Source organism: Bidens hawaiensis, unplaced genomic scaffold (assembly GCF_021521415.1).
Source record: "Bidens hawaiensis isolate Kalapana, Puna unplaced genomic scaffold, B.hawaiensis_p1.1 tig00023415_1, whole genome shotgun sequence".
NCBI classification, from domain to species: Eukaryota; Viridiplantae; Streptophyta; class Magnoliopsida; order Asterales; family Asteraceae; genus Bidens; species Bidens hawaiensis.
The window spans coordinates 116,789-134,604 of NW_027493676.1; the positions used below are offsets into that span (position 1 = coordinate 116,789).

Here is a 17,816-nt window from a genome sequence, read left to right on the forward strand (position 1 = left end):
CCACCCCCGACGCACCCGTTTCTCCTGTCACTGGTGGTAAAAGAGATGAATATTGATTTATATCTTAATTTTTTTGTTTTTCTATTTCAAAAAATTTATTAATAAGTATTAATTCTTGTGTCATATTTGTTATTATTGGATTTTTGGATGAATATTGATATTTAGATCTTAATTGTTTTGTAAATATGGAGATGATAATGAACTTGAGTTGTTGAAGATATGGTGATGATGATGATGATAAAATCTGGAGATGATGATGATAATGAACTTGGATTTTTGGATTAATAAAATCTGGAGATGATGATGATGATAAACCTTTGATGAAATTATAAAGTGGTAATATATATTTATATTATATAGTTATAACAAACATTAGTTTAGTTCAAATGGTTTGTTCTGTTTGTTGTTAGCCGAGACGTCGTCGGTTCGAACCCCACCCTCTACACGATTTGGATTATTAGTTTTAGAATTAATTAAAGGCTCGGGGGTAAAATAGTTATTTCAACCTTTTTTGGTCAGTCAACGACCGTCAGTTGAACCCACCGGAGTAACACAGGGAGTCAAAGTTCGCAAAATCTTTTTAGGGGTTAACCCATTGCTCGACGATATAAACCAGGGAGGCAAAATGCAGATTTCTCTTACTAAAAACCGTCATAGTTTCCTAGAATTACTCTTTCTCCATTATAACCGATATAGTTTCCTAGAATTATTCTTTCACCATAGATTTTAATGCCAAATGTCAAAATTCTATTGCTCCTTACCATTCCTAAGAAACAACTTCTTTTTATTTGAACCCTTTTCTATACATATATATATATATGTGTGTGTGTGTATTTTTATTATATAAATTAGTTTTTAGTTATATTATTATGTTATATTTATAAAAAAATCAGATAATTCGCTGAAGTTACCACTTGCCTGGACCACAACAGGCTCAGGCGGCTTGCGGTGGCTTCGGCGAAGGTCAGTCAGCATTGCATGACACAATTATATTAGATGAATTCGGAGACCGGCTTCAACGACAACACACGGTCTTAGAAGAATTGTGGAACCTCCAATATAGGGTTTTCCTATACCTTTCTCATACAATTTGGAGATGGAGAATAGAGATAGAGAAATTGACATAAGGCGAAAATGTAAGATTTTTACGTTTTTATTATTTAAAGAGATTTGATAGAAATAGGATGATAATGTAAACGCTTTTGTGACATGTATTTTTACCAGCAAATTGTTCTTTGTTCAATTTGAATTTAGTTTTAGATTTTTGTAATTACACATCGTTTTTTGTTTTATTCGTCAAACCTACTTATTTTAAGACCCGATTGAATAACCCAAAACATAGTAGGCTGACAATGTTGTGGGCTGGAAACGTTGTATACTTGTTCTCTTAGCAGGCCTTGAGATTTTAATTAAATTCACTAGATTTTAGAAATTAAAAAATATACACCGTAATAAAAAACTTAAAAGAGCAAAAACAGATAAATATTAAGATAATCTCTTGTCTAATAAGTCCTTCAAATTATAACAGAAAACCATATGTTGCTTAATTATACTTTAGGAAAAGGATATCTAAAACATATTCATGTATATATAGCCAAATACATTTAGTAGTCGTTTAGCAATCTTATGCTAAATCATTAAGAAATCTGACTGACTTTTGAATTATTCAACATATTTTTTGAATTTTACCCATTAGGATGCGTCTTTCTTAGTTAACCAAACACACTCTAACTCTGACCAATTTAGATGTTTTTTTGTTAATTAAATCATTAAGAAGCTCCATTAAGAGGCTACCAAACAACTCCTTAGAGTTATACCCTGTAAATTATAATCTTTAATTATTTGAGAACACGAATCAATGTATAGACTAAAACATGTTTTATTTCTTTTTCACATGCATCTCAAGAATTCGTTTCTTTACGGGCCTACAATTCCTCACTTGGATTTCCACCATCATATTTTAAATATGGTTCGACTTTATGGTTTGATTTTGTTTTTGAGGGTAAAGCTGCAAATATTACATGTTTGCCCTCCAAAACAAGTACAAAACCGAAAGTCAACTTTCATCTCCAAAAAATACCATTTCATGCATCTCAAGAATGTGCAACAAAAACAAAACATTATGTCAAACCATTAAACTAATCAATTTCATGTTCCCAAGATCTTGCCATTGCTTCTACAGTATAATTTTACAAAAGTTGACTGCATGGGTCCAAAAGAAGTCAAAATCTGATTGGTTGATAGTTAAAGTCAAACCCTCATAATTCTACTTGCTTGTAGAATGAGTGATTTAAAATTTTATATAAACGGGTTAATTTGGATTATATATATGCTAATATACTATAGACAAAAGAGTGAAATATTCCAATATAGGAGAAGAAACTTCAAATGGCCTAATTTGAATATTTCATATATGTTCATCCAAAAACCATCGACAAAGATACTTTTATGAGCCAAATCCATCTTAGCCGACGAGTTTTGTTAGAGCCAATTAAAACTCCAAATCCATCAGCTCAGACAACTTTTGATCCAAATCCGTCGGCTCCGACAACTTTTGAACCAACTTTTGTATCAAAACTAGCCAAGTTATTTATAAGTTAAAAAGCATGTTTGTGGATCATTCTAACCAAACACTTTTTAACCCAAAAGTTTACCAAACCGTTACCCAACAAATTTGACCTGCCCGATCACTGTCAATGTTTGCTTTCATGGGTTTATGATGAAAGGGTTTTACAAGTAAATGAGACGTTATAACCCATTTAAAAACTATCTCGGTTTGGTGAGACCCATACCTGCAAATTCAGGGGAGGGGGGAACCAGAGAGCAACACATAAGATTTATTGGGTAGACATTTATATAGATAGATATGAAAAAATAGACCTTTTCATAGTTTTAATTTCGAGAAGGATACCACAAATCGTGAAAATAAAGTATTTGAAACGTTTTTCACTGTCTTGTATAGCTTTTGAGGTAAGAAAATATTTGATATAAAATAATGACGTATAAGTATACTAGATAAACTGATATATTTCTATTATTTTTTTGTTATGAATGTTGATAATTTGACGTGTTAAGGATGAAGAGGGTGGGAGCGGGTAGTGGCTTGCGGGTGGTGCCAGTGGTCCAGCAACACCACCACCACTCCCTTCATTCTCTTTTCCGGATAGCTTGTGTGAGTGATACAACCCAGAGAAAGGAGATGAGAGAGAAGAATGTATGTGCATGTAGGAGAGAGCGGGAGCAGAGGTTTGGGTGGATAATGTGGCGTTGTTGGGTTCGGGTTTCGGTGGTGGCCAATGACTGTGGGCCTACGGGTAGTGCTCGATGCACCCTCGCTACCCTAAACAATTAATAATTTATGTCACCAAGAAAATCTTGGTGAACTTTTAAGGCTATACTCTATGGTGGGGGGCTTCGAAGCCCCTCCATCGTGCCACGTAAGCACCGAGGGTATCGAAACTCCACCTCAAAGATGTCCCGCTATGATTTAATGCTCCAAGGGCGCCCATTATATATATATATATGATTAGTATCATTACAGAACTCTTAAATTATTTAAGAACTTGAAGGAACCTTTGAAATTTAACGTTTTTTACAATTTTTTTTTGTATGTTAGTTTTATTTGAGTGTAGTTTTATCATTTTTTATATCTATAATTACGATTACAATTATGAAAATTAATTTTTACACATATCTAAATTTTTTCTGCATATATGTAAATTTGTTATTACATAAATTTTACACATATGTAAACTTGTGATTTATATATGTAATAACAAATTTATATATAAAATATGGTAAAGCTAGTCTTAAACAATGTTAATATATGAAAAAAAATAAAAAAATGTTTGTTTCTTATGAGTTTCTAGAAGTTCTTAACTTTTTTGAAGTTCTCACATGATACTAACCCTATATATAAATATAGGATTATGTTCATTTCAGAAGTGTTTTTAGTGCGAGAAGTGCGAGAAATCATTATAACCAATCATAATTTTTCTTTTAATTTTATCTTTAATTTATGTTGAAGGGTATAATTGTAATATCCATAAATGTGAGAATATGGTAACTATTAATTTTTGTACAAACCGTTGTAAATGATAAACTATTTTTTATATTACGAAAAAAGCACTAAATACCATACATGACAACATACTATGTTTTACTTACACATCCCATAGACATGAGTTTGCATATTTTTTTCACATGTGTTCACCATAATACTTCACATATATTTTTATAAAACAAAATTTTACATCACCCTAATTACTTAGTTTCGCCAACTGTTTGTATTAATGTGTAGGTATGTACGCATGAATGTATGTACGTATGTAGGTACGCAAGTATGTGTAGGTGTGTAGGTAAGTACGTAAGTATGTAGGTATGCAGATATGTGTAGGAATGTATTTAGGTTAGTATGTACGAACGTATGTATGTATGTATGTACGTATGTACATTTGTATGTATGTGGTATGTGTAGGTACATACGTAAGTATATATGTATGTATGTACGTTGGTATGTACGTATGTAGGTATGTATGTGGTATGTGTATGTACGTACGTAAGTATATATGTATGTATGTACGTTGGTATATACGTGTGTATGTGTGTAGGTATAATAATCGAGATGAGGTTAAAAATTGATTAAAAGTCCACCACCAAAACTATTACTTATAATGTAGTGAATGGTTGAATGTCTTAAAGATTTAAAATTTCTTGAATAAGAGCTCCTGATTACAAGATAATTGTTGTTACGATTTAATTAATTAAGGCGTAAATGGTGGTAACGGATGGAGACATTGAAGTCTAATTTAATGATTCCAAAACACCAAATACATTTATACCCTTTTGAATTAAATATATGTTGTAATAATGTGTAATTAATTACAAATATGTCATTTGGATTGTACACCATTGATTAAACACAATCAATGATCCAGATCTACTTCTCGTACTTTTCACTCTAAAATCATTTCTTGCATGATCCATCCTATATAGAGAGAGAGGACCCACCTTTTTCCTCTCTTCCACGCCCGGCGTCCCAATTACCAGCAGCATCGGCACCCTCCTTCTTCCTCCTTAGCGCCCCATAGCGAGGGGTCTAAGTGATCTAGATGGTGTTTTTTTTTATCAAGAACAAGAGTTGACTTAGTTGAGAAATATTATAACATACATTAATGTTTTCTTTTGACCTATTGGAGTATTGATTTGGGTTATCTACACTAGAAGTTTGAAGCCATGTGCTTAATTAAAGTTTTTGTCTTATGGTCCGGTCATTTAGGTTTTATAAAAATAAATGTAGTAGATCTTATGTTGATACATGATACTTTTTCGCTTTGATGACATTTGGTTTTAGATTTCATACACGGTCATAATCTTAATTTTAAATAAAATTTCATAAACAAGAAATAAAATTCATCTTTCATGCATTTTAATGATTGATATTTCATTTTTATATAAATTAGATGTGTTTGTGAATTACTCGAGATTAGTTTAGCAGAAAGTTCAAATTAATTTGATCTTTAGACATGTTCAACTGAACTTAAAAAAAAAGAATCTATACTAAATTACTAGTACAACTCTAAACAAACATGACAAAAAAAAAAGTAAAAAATAAAAAAAGGAAGAACATGTAAATCCATTCTATACTATTCAATTTCCTATAATGAGTCTCTTCTCAATATAACTTCAACCAAGACCTCATTAGTTAAATACTTTTTCTTCCCCTGTTTTGAGCACTTCCATTGGTTTAAGCTAAGTATCAAATACTAAAAAACTACCCAAAAAACTTGTCATTTTCTATGAATAAAAGAAACCAATCTAGCACTAGATCTCAAAATGACTCGCCAATAAAAACAGAATAAGTGACATAAACTATCTCTCTCTCTATACATATATACATACAAACACACACGCTGACACACATACATGAATGTATGTATACACACACACACACACTTTTTTCTAGTGAAATCTACAGAAAAGAAAATGGCAGCTAGCTCAGCTTCCAAATGGGTTTATCTAGTTTGCATTTCATTGGTATTATGCATTGAACTTACTCAATGCATTGTGACTTATGACAAGAAATCTCTCATATTCAATGGCCAAAGGAGAATCCTCTTCTCTGGTTCTATACATTATCCAAGAAGCACTCCTCAAGTAACCTCTCTCTGTGTTCTTCACATGTCCCTCAAATTTAATCCATTTTTTACAAAAAAAAAATTAATAATAATAATAATAATAATAATAATAACTGAATGCAGATGTGGGAAGATCTTATTCAAAAAGCTAAAGATGGAGGGTTGGATGTTATTGACACTTATGTTTTTTGGAATGTCCATGAACCTTCACCTGGCATTGTACACTGTTCTTCTTTTCATATATATTTTTTTATATGATTTTCTTTTTAAATGTGGTATAATGATGTTATTTTGGTTAACTTTTGGGTTGATTTTATGTTTTTGTAGTATAACTTTGAAGGAAGATATGATTTGGTACATTTTGTAAAGCTGGTTCACAAAGCTGGGATGTATATGCATCTAAGAATTGGACCATTTGTTTGTGCAGAGTGGAATTTTGGGTAATTTGATTTAGAAACACTTTGATTTATGCATTTTTTGTATTTTTTTGTTTGTTTGTGATTTTTAATAGTGATTCTTATTTTTGTAAAGGGGTTTTCCTGTTTGGTTGAAGTATGTTCCTGGAATTAGCTTCAGAACTGATAATGAACCTTTCAAGGTATATCTTTTACCTCAAATCCTCTGTTTTCTTCAATTTTATGCACTCAAATCATCATCTTTAATGAGTATTGAGTCTTGGTCAGTTAAAATATAGTCAGATTTTCGGTTGTCAGTTTTAATCCGTTTAGTTAGCAATTCGAGTTCAGGTTGACCTATATAACGTGATCAAATAAACTGGTTGACAGTCATCCAAATTAAAATTTAAATAAAAGATATATATTTATAGGGTTAACATATTCAATTAAACAGGTTGACCGGTCAATCCTTTGAAAATTAAAATAAAATATACAATTTTTAAGGTTAACCCGTTTAACGCATTTACAAGTTAATTACATTTACATCCCAGTTACTCTATTAAGTGTGTTCGGCTAAGAGTTCCGCACTCTTGGATAAACGCATAAAGATTACCATCTTAAAATGCATATGTTTTATGGATTCAGATGGCAATGCAAAAGTTCACCACAAAAATAGTGGAAATGATTAAGGATGAAATGTTGTTTGAATCTCAAGGGGGCCCTATCATCCTCTCTCAGGTTTCTTATGCTTTCTTTTTATTATCAACATTTCATTTCTTTTTAAATAATTTACCAGTTTTACAACAAATGTATATGGCTTTTTAACATATTTTTCTGCTAAATGGGACAGATAGAGAATGAATATGGGGCAGACACTAAAGCATATGGGGCAGCTGGTCATGCTTACATGACATGGGCAGCTAAAATGGCTGTTGGTTTAGACACAGGTGTCCCTTGGGTTATGTGCAAACAAGATGATGCTCCTGATCCTATTGTATGTACTTTTCTTATTTATTGCCCATGATTCTGACCTACCACTTACAAAATGTGAGTGCTTGGTGGGTTAGGACTTAGGAGACACTAGACAGGGTCAAAAGGGTCATTTTTATATAAGATCGAAAAGTTCGGTTTGGGTTGATCAGAAACACTTTTTGTTTAAACTAAATTATGTATTTTAAATAACTAGAATGCCAAATTTAATTGCATAATAAATGTTACTTTAATGATAATCTTAGTTTATGAAATAACTATCTTGACATTCACAATTTTATCACTTTGGGCAACTTTAAACCAATTTGTCACGGGTTGTTTTGTGCTTATTTCCACGATGTATTCGTATGTAAAACGAGACCAAAATTACCACATTTGGTAAACTAGTTTGAGTGTCAATAACAATATAACTAATGTTAAATATTTCTGATTTGTTGGATTTTGTTTTAGCTAAATACTTGCAACGGGTTCTATTGCGACTATTTCTCACCAAATAACAAAGAAACCAAACCCACAATGTGGACCGAGGCTTGGACTGGTTGGTAAGTCAAACTACAAACAACAATTTTGACTTTCAAAGTCAAAACCATGTTTATGGAAACATGTTACTAATTTGAACTTTATCATTTAAGGTTCTCGGACTTTGGTGGACCTTTACCTCATCGGCCAGTTCAAGATTTGGCCTTTGCGGTGGCCCGGTTCATTCAAAAGGGGGGCTCATTCACGAATTATTACATGGTTAGCATTTTATTTAAAAATTAAAATAGAAACTGGATTAAAGTTCCTTGAAAAGTTAATATTGTTTTATTGTAAAAATAGTATCATGGAGGAACGAACTTTGGAAGGACAGCCGGAGGCCCTTTCATTACTACTAGCTACGACTATGACGCTCCTATAGATGAATACGGTACTAAAATGACTTACACTTATATAAAATCAAACGTTACATAAAAACATTTAATTGAGTAAACAATTAGAAGCGTAGAACTTTATTGAGAGAAACATACTTTTGAAGTTCGTTTATTTGATTAAACATACTATTATAAGTAACTAATATATCTTTTTGCTAGCCAATTTTATCGTTAACTAACCCATCTGACTCGTTAGTTTTGCCATGTATGTGATCCCGCTCTAAAGTTCTTATATTTATATGCGCAGGTTTGGTTAGGCAACCGAAATATGATCACCTAAAGGAGCTTCATAAAGCCATTAAATTATGCGAGGGAGCTATCGTTTCAGCCGATCCCGCTTTCTTTTCTTTAGGATCCTATGAACAGGTTTTGTTAAATAAAATTATTTATTAGGAAATAGATTAACACAAAAAGTATACATAGTATAAAATTGAGTATAGAATTAGAGTTTTGTACTTTAAAGCAAGGTATATGATAAAGTGACCACTAGTTCACATGTCTTCCATTCACTTGAACATAATTGCTATATTGTGTAGTGAAGAAAAAAACTAAATTTAAACTTATATTTGTTTTGAAGAATTTATGTCTGCTCCACGTTATTTGAAATATCAAATATCTACAAATAAAAACATTTTTAGCAACAACGCGTACATACCTGCAAACTATGGGTGTAATAGAGCTGATCTTGAGCTACTCGTGATAAGCTTGTGAAAAGATCATATCATCTGAACTTGAACGACCTAAAGCCCGGCTCGTTTAATAAACTAATTTGAGCCAAAACTTCATTTATCGAGCTAGACTAGGCTCGCTAGCCTAAGCTTGCTTATTAAATAACTGTAACTATATTTAATATATTGAATAAAATACAAAGTTATGATAAGAATAACTAAATAACATGTATTGTGTCATGTACTTATATACTCCTAGTTAAAGCTTAGATGAGTTCAGCGCAGCTTGGCTCGATTCAACTCCATACGACTACATTCATATTATAGTGATGTGTTTCGCTAACTCATCCACACTAAATCATATCCCAATGTTCAAATCTTACAGGCCCATGTATTTTCTTCAACAACAGGTGGTTGTGCTGCTTTTCTAGCCAACTATCATATCAATTCATCCGCAACCGTTAGATTCAGAAACAACCACTACGATCTACCACCATGGTCCATCAGCATTCTTCCTGATTGCAAAAATGTGGCCTTCAACACAGCCCAGGTAGTTAGTATAATATTGCATAAGGTGCAGGCATGTAAACCACATTTCTTATAATTTTTTTTGGCTGTTTTAAGGTTGGGTCCAAAACATCAGTTGTTAGTTGGTTGCCAACAAATGTTAACAAACTTGATTGGCAAACGTTTAGTGAAGATGTTTCATCGGTGGATTCTGATTCAAAGATGACGGTTTTTGGGCTTTTGGATCAGTTGAGTGTGACTAGGGATGCAAGTGATTACCTTTGGTATTCAACCAGGTGAGGAAAGTTGTACGTTATGCTTTAGAGGTTGTACGTTGTTCGGTAGAGCTTGTAACTTATTTACTTGCACTTGGTTTGTAGTCTTGTGATAGATCCATCAGAATTACACGCGGATAGTGTTCCGACCATAACCGTCCAATCCGAAGGCCATGCGTTACATGTTTTCATGAACAACGAGCTTGTAGGTACAACTCTAAGAAGCACCTTAGGTGGCAATTTATGACACGACCCGAAACACTGACACAAAAAATATTGGGTTTTGAGTTGTTATATTTACACTGTTTAATAAAAGGATCGTGTTTAAGTAAACCTATTTAATCGAATGAGCGGTGATCGGGCCAAAGGCGGACCCCCATAAGCCCATAAGAGATAACCTTTTAGTCTGCAACCAATAATATATTTTTGGTGGGCTATTTGCTGTTTTAACTGGCCCTTTTTAACCTAACCAACTTTTGTCTCCTGCGTTAAAGTTTTTTAATCTGTTAATGGTTCAGGTCGACTTGTTTAACTGTCTACTTGTTTAGTTAAACAAGTTGACCTACTTACCATTAATGACCCGCTTAGCCTATTTTTTACAACTCCTCAACTTGATTTACACGTTTACAACTTGATTGCTGTACCCGTCAACTCACTTGACACTTTTAAGTAAATGGGTAAATGTGTTGTGTTCATATTACGTGGTTTTAATTTTGCGGGTTAGAGTCAATGTTTTTGACATTGGGTTGTTCTAGGTTGAACAATTCAATCTGCCAATCTGGCACACCACAATGAGCTAAGCCCATGCTCACATGTATTAATGTTGTTGACTTATTATTAACTTATTATTATTGTTATTTGTCACGAAATCAACAGGTTCAGCATTTGGGAATCAAGAAAGTAGGAAAATAAGATTCACAGGAAAAGCCAATTTACGGGCCGGAATGAATAAGATTCAACTCCTTAGTGTTGCTGTCGGGTTACAAGTGAGTCATTTAAGTTATGCCTATTTAGGAGCAAATATATAAGTGGTGTAAATGAGTCAAGCAACCCAGATTGGCTCCCTAAAAGCTCGAGCCTAAGATGTTGCTAATTTAATAAACGAGCTCGAGCATGAGCTTCATATATAGAACTTCGTTATTTAAATATTTAAACGTGTCTAAATTCTATATCTTTATGTTCAAGAACAACGGGCCACGTTTTGAGCTATCAAAAACAGGAGTTTTGGGACCCGTTGTGTTGCATGGCGTAGGTGACGATTCGAGGGATATAACCCATCAGAAGTGGTCATACCAGGTGTGTTTCATTTCAAAATTAGCCGGTTCGACCTTAAATTCTAACTATATCTCTATATCAAAGCGAGAGTCATTTTCGTCTTTTTGAGCTTTCGATACCTTTCTACAGATTGGCTTGAAAGGTGAATCCAAAAACTTAGCATCACCAACAGGAATGTCATCAGTAGAGTGGACAGAATTGTCGTTATCAGGACAAATACATAGGCCACTTACATGGTACAAGGTACGGTTGTTATACAGTTTGGCAAAAGAATGATTGGGCCTGTTGGACGTGCTTTGACTGGTCAAAGGGATTATCCTTTTTGGAGATTAAAACGAGCTGGTTGGATTTGCAAACAAATTTTTATGATTTTAAGAAGGGTTTTTTCTAACCAAACGCTAGTCTATTTTCTTTTACACCTAAATCTACTAATATTTATTACAGTTGACCATAAGAACCGATAAGATTTTAATTTTAAACTTTTAATTGACATTATTAAAAAAAAAATCTAACCCACTTTAATTAAGGAATTTAGGAGCTTAGACAATGTGTAGTAAAAACGTCACATCCTTGGACATTTTGCGCCATGTGGCATCCACGTCATCAACGGAGAGTTTTGCAAAAAGTGGCGTAGTGGGCAAAACGTCACACCTCTCATACATTACTTACATGTATTTCCTTCTCTCTCCCCTCCCCACACACAATTTTATCAAAATTCATCAAAATGCGTGTCATTTAAGAGTAGAAAACACTTTAAGAAAATGGCGGCCAACAATGTCTCGGGGGGGGGGGGGGGGTTCAGCCATAACGCCATAACTTACGGTACTTACCATGAGTACGCATGTTGAAGTATTATCAACTTTTCACATTTTTTAGATGATTCATCATGCTTAGCGGGTTTAACCCACTTGACATAATGGATATAAATATGATCCAAATCGACCCGTTCACAAGAAAATTTTCTCATTATTCACTCACAAATTGTAGCGTTTTGTTTTGCATTTCTATATGAAAGATGTATTAATCACATGAAATTTTGTGAACATTTTAGGCTTATTTCAATGCACCAGAAGGTGAGGAGCCTTTGGCTATTGATATGAATAGTATGGGAAAGGGTCAAGTATGGATCAATGGTGAGAGCATAGGAAGATATTGGACCATTAATGCAAAGGGTAGTTGTTCTGATTGCAACTATGCTGGAACTTTTCGACCCGTCAAGTGTCAAACTCAATGTGGAGAACCGACTCAACGATGGTATACTTTACAGTCTAGATAATAAACCATAGATGTGCCAAAATGGGAGGTCGGATGAGTTGGGTAACATGCCAAAATGGATTGTTTTTGGAACGGGTAAAAACGGCTTGGTGGAACGGGTTTTAACAAAAAAACACTTATCTTCCAAAACTTTTATTTTGTTTTACAAATATCATATATGATTATAGAAGTTATATTATTTTAATTTTTTTATATAGGTACCACATTCCTCGATCATGGTTAAAACCGACCCAAAACTTGATGGTTGTTTTTGAGGAAATAGGTGGTGATGCATCAGCCATTTCTATAATGAGAAGATCATTAAGGTGAGAAGTGCATATAGAAGGATGTTACTTGATGCCGGGTTGATCAAGAACTCTTAACTAGCATAAGAAGTCGAATAGCATATGAGTTTTTTTAGAAATGTACAACTAATGTGTTATGGATGTCATTATTTAACAATCATGCCCACCTTCATCGTTTGATTTAAATTATTGCGACCAAAAGAGGAACGTGGACCACACAATGAAAGCGTGAGACTCTTATACAAATGCTTAAAAGATCTCAAGTTTTGTGAAGTCTACATTCTATAATGTTGTATTTTACATTCAATATCTTGACACTTAACAATATATTCAACTAACAATGAAAGATTAAATTATAAATTCAAATTTTAATACGCTTGGTTTCTTACTATTAGTAAACCACTAGAAAACTGATTATTTGCTGGTGGTTGGAAATGACTTTTTGCAATTGAATTACACAAAAATACTGACAAATTTTAATTTGCGACTGCTTTGCAACAAAGGTATGGTATCTTGCGAACATGTTTAATGAGCGTTTTGCGAACACATACTTTGCACCACTAATGACCAATTTACTATTGCTTCAAAAGAAGTTAACAAACATTATCCTTTTTAAAAATCCCTGTCATCTCTTATGTAAAATTATTTAAGATTCCCAACTACACAAATACAAATCAAACTAAAAATGGTTCAAAATTCACAATATTATACTAATTGTCATAATATAATACAATAAAACATGAACATGTACAATTTGCACAAATAAATGCAGTCCGATTATTCTGTAGATAGAGACAAAAATAAGAAAGATAAGAAATTTTTTTAATAAAAAACCCCTAATAAATAAAAATAAAAATCATAACTAAAAAAAATGAATAAAAAAACGAAAAAGTAAAAGCATAAAAATGTTTTTACCGTCTTCCTCGTTCTAAAAAAATGTTGAGGAAAAAAGACCATTGCGTCTTTTTATTTATCATTGTGTTTTTTTGTTTATTTACGTCATTTATTTTGTCCTTTTACTTAATATTGTGTTGTATTACTTAACATTGTATTATATTTTGCTCGGCATCATGTTATATTTTGTGATCTATTGATTTTTTTTTATTTATCACTGTGTTTTATTTATTTATTTGCGTCATTGTGTCTCTTTCTCGTCATTTTGTATTTTCGTCGTTTTTAACGGGAATGACGTGAAAAACATTTTTGTTCTTTTTTTTATATTTACATTTTCAGTTATGATTTTTTTATTATTTTTTTCAACTTTTGTTTTGAGAAATTTTTGTTATGACCACAAATCGTTTTCACACTTCCTGTTTTTTTCTCACTTTGTATTTTACTCTATTAGACTTCTACTATATGTGGTTTGTATAAATTTAATTTATTATACACACATAATTAAAATATATCTAACCATTTAAGTTAAACTAATAAATTGAATTAATAAATTTTATAGATTATAAATATTACTTATAATTAACTAATATCTAACCATTTAAGTTAAACTAATTAAATTGAATTAATAACTTGTATAGATTATAATTAATTAATTACTAACCAACTGATTAAAAGTTAAAACCTACATTTATGATATAAGAATATTATTGAAAAAATCAAAATCCCATAAATATTTAAACTGACAATATAATATAATAATAGTAACCGAAGAACATAAACCTCTTTGATCGTCTGCATGTCAGCCGGAAGTCATTCTCAGTCCATGTCCACCGGAAAACGACAAACCCTAGACTCTTATTTCATCAAATGCATTCGTAAATCCATTCAACGTTCGTTCAATTCCCACTAAACTCTTATCAATTTCAACTCCTTTATATTTTCCCCAAATTATTATTATTATTGTTATTCATATTCTAATCAATTTCTGTTTTCAGCCGGCGATTGCGTGTACATGCGATCGCCTGAGTCGTCGAACCGGCCGTACATAGCGAAGGTGAAGAGGATCGAACCGGACGACAAAGGAAGTGATGTGAATGTCCACGTGCAGTGGTATTACTGGCCGGAGGAAACAACCGGTGGCCGGAAACGGTATCATGGAAGTAAAGAGTTGTTTATTTCCGATCATCATGATGTCCAGAGTGCTGATACGATTGAAGGAAAGTGTACGGTTCACTCGATTAAGAGTTATACGAAGCTTGAGGCGGTTGAAAACGACGATTTTTATTGTCGTTTTGAGTATGCTTCGGCTACCGGAGAGTTTTATCCCAATAGAGCAGTTGTGTATGTAACTAATTACTTTTATGCTGTTAATTAGTTGCTAAAGGATTAAATTGGTGATTTATTTATTTATTAATATATTTTTTGATTTAGGTATTGCAAGTGTGAGATGCCGTATAATCCTGATGATTTGATGATTCAATGTGAGAGCTGCAAAGATTGGTAATTTTCATTATTTTATTACTGTTAATTTCATATCTTTTGTTTTTTTATGCTAATGTTGAATGTGTATTAAGTTGAATTTGACCTATTTTTTTTGCTTTTTTTGGTTGCTTTTATTGTGTTTGATAAACAACGTTTTTTGTAACCGTGCTGATTTGATGTTATTTGTTGAAAACTAAAATGTGAAATGTTTGATGTTAGTGAACAAATATTTCATAAAACATTAGGTTGGTTAGAAACTCGAAGGCGTTCAAGGCACATAGTTATATCCATTTTGTCAAACATAATAATATTTGCTTCCTTGTGTATATCTGGAATCCTGATATGCTCTTCTAAGACTCTGCTTTAGTTGTTATTAGTATTATAACTATGGCTATTATTATTTTAATGGTTAGATTGGTCCTAGTGTTGCTTTATTCATAAGATTGGCATGATTTTAGGTTAAGAACAAGAATCATAGTTCAGATATTATTTTGAGTTAACTTTGTTGATATAACATTTTTTGAAGTATAATGATAATAACAGCTTTTTTGGTTCAGGTTTCATCCTGCTTGTATAGGTATGACCGCAGAAGAGGCTAATGGAATGGAACACTTTTTCTGTCAAAACTGTCTACAAAATTCTCATGCTATTCCCACGCATTCATCCATGAAGGTGATTAATTCATTCTCACGCTATTTAAACTTATTATACTTTCACTTATATGGGAGTTGCTTATTGTGCCTTGAATAATAATATCTCATGGCAGTATGGCACTAGTATATTCAACAACATTAGGCTTTAGTGATTAATACATGAACATAAACATAGGAAAAATGACTATAATCTTGCAAGTCTGTTCATTAAAATTAGTGGTATAATGTATGTGAAAGTCACTGAGTAGTTGACTTTTTTACATTCCACCCAAACATTAAAACTAGTTATAGGCCACCCAAGTATGTATCTTGTTTCCTTTTCACCAGGATACATAAACTTAATCTGATTTCATTGAACATGACTATGTGTTCTTATAAAGAAAAGCTGGTGAAAATCTTAATGACATAAAAGGGCCATTTGGTAATTAGCTATATATAGCGAGTCATAGATGTTATATTACCTTACACGCCTTTGGACTAATACATATGAAAATTTAAAATGGTAAATAGTCAAGGCCACATTACTTATATTTATGACAATTATGAAGATTGAGATTTGGTACCTAAATATTGTGCCATTTAATGGTTTTGTATAAATAATTAGTGCATTAATCATGATTATATAAACAATATATATTACAATAACTCTTAACATTGCTGGTAATACTGGACAAAATCAGATCCATTGGTTTATTATGAATCTTCACGGGAAGATTTGTATAGGGGGGGCGTTTGGGATTGTGTGTTCTGAAAAAGATATCTGATTATAACGTTTTCATTTTTCAAGTCACACATGACCCCCTTTTGTTTTTGTATAAGAGAAACTGATTGTAATTAATTTGATAACTTAGGGGCCAAATAATCTCAAATTTGGATAATCTATTTTATTGGTTTTTTAGGGGTTCATTTTACATGCAAATCCTTATAATCAGAAATTTTCAAACACTCAGATTGTGGATTATCTTATTCTATATTTCATATTATTGCACAATTACTTTTGGAACACAATGCCAAACACCAATCAAAATTTTATTGTTTTTAAGAAACAAGACCTGCCAAAACCTGTTTTTTTGTTAGCTGTTTTAATAAACAAAAAAATGTCATAAAATAGCGAATATACTTTTAAGTGGTCCATTTTGGTAATTACATGTTTCTTAATGGCTCACTCTTTTAATCATAGGTAAAATCATAAAAGTTAATCATCCGATATTTCAGAACCAGCCAGACTTAACTGTTTGAACCAGATTTATGAACCATATAAAGTCATAAACATTATAAAATATAAGAACCCAAGGAGACAATAATCAAATATAAAATACTAGTGTTGTATACCTACTATTCTAAAACCCATAATTACTTACCAAAATGGATTGAAAAAAGTTGTGAGTTAAACATAATGATATACTGCCGTCGAGAGTATATTGATACTATTAATATTCACTCTTTTATTATTACGTGTTATAAAACTGATGTCTATGATCGTGTTATTTATAGGTGGCGTCAAAGCGTGGTCGAAGGTGATGCAGAAGTTTTAACAAAGAAAGAATGGGGTGTTAACATGGAACTATGGTTTATACATGTCAAATTTTGTGCCTATACTTGGTTGTAGTTGTTGCCTTGTTATAACTTTTCAAGTTTCAACTGCTTACTAGTTGAGATATGTCTATCTTAGTTACAAACAATTGTTTTATTAATTCTTCTTTAAATTTTAGTTACTTATTAAAAACCTCCCTCATTCAATCCTTCTCTTTATTAATTTTTATTATTTCATACCCTCACAATAGAATATAGAGTGTGCTTTAGTTTTTAATAAACTTTTATCTATTATAGAGATTTTAATGTAGTAGTGTTCTATTTGTTTTCTCTATTTTTCCTATATATTATCCAAGAATTATTAAGATATAGAAGCTCCAATGTCAATGCTCCCTAAACAAGTCATACCGTATAACAACATAACTATGCTCCCTATTTGTTAAGGCTATGTTGTGTCTTATTACCTTTAATTCATTTATAACTTTTATTAAAAGGAAATGAAAAGAAAATACACTTCTCATTTTCACATGTTAAGAA

General features: G+C 32.2%; 2 protein-coding genes across 3 annotated transcripts; both read left to right on the plus strand.

Moving 5' to 3' along the window:
- Positions 1-5,772: 5,772 nt before the first annotated feature.
- On the plus strand, positions 5,773-12,784 carry LOC143567509 (beta-galactosidase 3-like). 2 transcript variants are annotated; one of them, XM_077053912.1, is made up of 18 exons: positions 5,773-6,156; positions 6,261-6,356; positions 6,465-6,577; positions 6,669-6,735; positions 7,178-7,270; positions 7,383-7,526; positions 7,973-8,064; positions 8,155-8,260; positions 8,342-8,429; positions 8,681-8,799; positions 9,487-9,651; positions 9,726-9,904; positions 9,989-10,092; positions 10,760-10,869; positions 11,069-11,179; positions 11,288-11,401; positions 12,210-12,412; positions 12,631-12,784. In XM_077053912.1, exons 1-18 carry the CDS (start codon positions 5,926-5,928, stop codon positions 12,740-12,742), a joined length of 2,247 nt encoding a protein of 748 aa, XP_076910027.1. In that variant the 5' UTR covers positions 5,773-5,925; the 3' UTR covers positions 12,743-12,784. The 2 variants fall into 2 exon arrangements, with proteins under 2 accessions (XP_076910027.1, XP_076910028.1); XM_077053913.1 differs by lacking the exons at positions 7,973-8,064; positions 8,155-8,260 and having other exon boundaries at positions 5,775-6,156.
- A 1,643-nt stretch (positions 12,785-14,427) lies between these two features.
- LOC143567503 (chromatin remodeling protein SHL-like) lies at positions 14,428-17,428 on the plus strand. Its single transcript, XM_077053908.1, has 5 exons — positions 14,428-14,501; positions 14,607-14,952; positions 15,043-15,111; positions 15,651-15,765; positions 17,241-17,428. Exons 1-5 carry the CDS (start codon positions 14,435-14,437, stop codon positions 17,265-17,267), a joined length of 624 nt encoding a protein of 207 aa, XP_076910023.1. The 5' UTR covers positions 14,428-14,434; the 3' UTR covers positions 17,268-17,428.
- The last annotated feature ends 388 nt before the right edge of the window (positions 17,429-17,816 follow it).

Bases quoted from the DNA above. Each gene is read 5' to 3' on its own strand.
- LOC143567509 (XM_077053912.1), top strand. From the start codon at position 5,926: ATGAATGTATGTATACACACACACACACACTTTTTTCTAGTGAAATCT. The intron at 7,527-7,972 runs GTATGTACTTTT...ATTTTGTTTTAG, and splicing joins ATGATGCTCCTGATCCTATT to CTAAATACTTGCAACGGGTT. The intron at 10,093-10,759 runs GTACAACTCTAA...CGAAATCAACAG, and splicing joins CATGAACAACGAGCTTGTAG to GTTCAGCATTTGGGAATCAA.
- LOC143567503 (XM_077053908.1), top strand. From the start codon at position 14,435: ATGTCCACCGGAAAACGACAAACCCTAGACTCTTATTTCATCAAATGC. The intron at 14,953-15,042 runs GTATGTAACTAA...TTTTTGATTTAG, and splicing joins TATCCCAATAGAGCAGTTGT to GTATTGCAAGTGTGAGATGC. The intron at 15,766-17,240 runs GTGATTAATTCA...TGTTATTTATAG, and splicing joins CCACGCATTCATCCATGAAG to GTGGCGTCAAAGCGTGGTCG.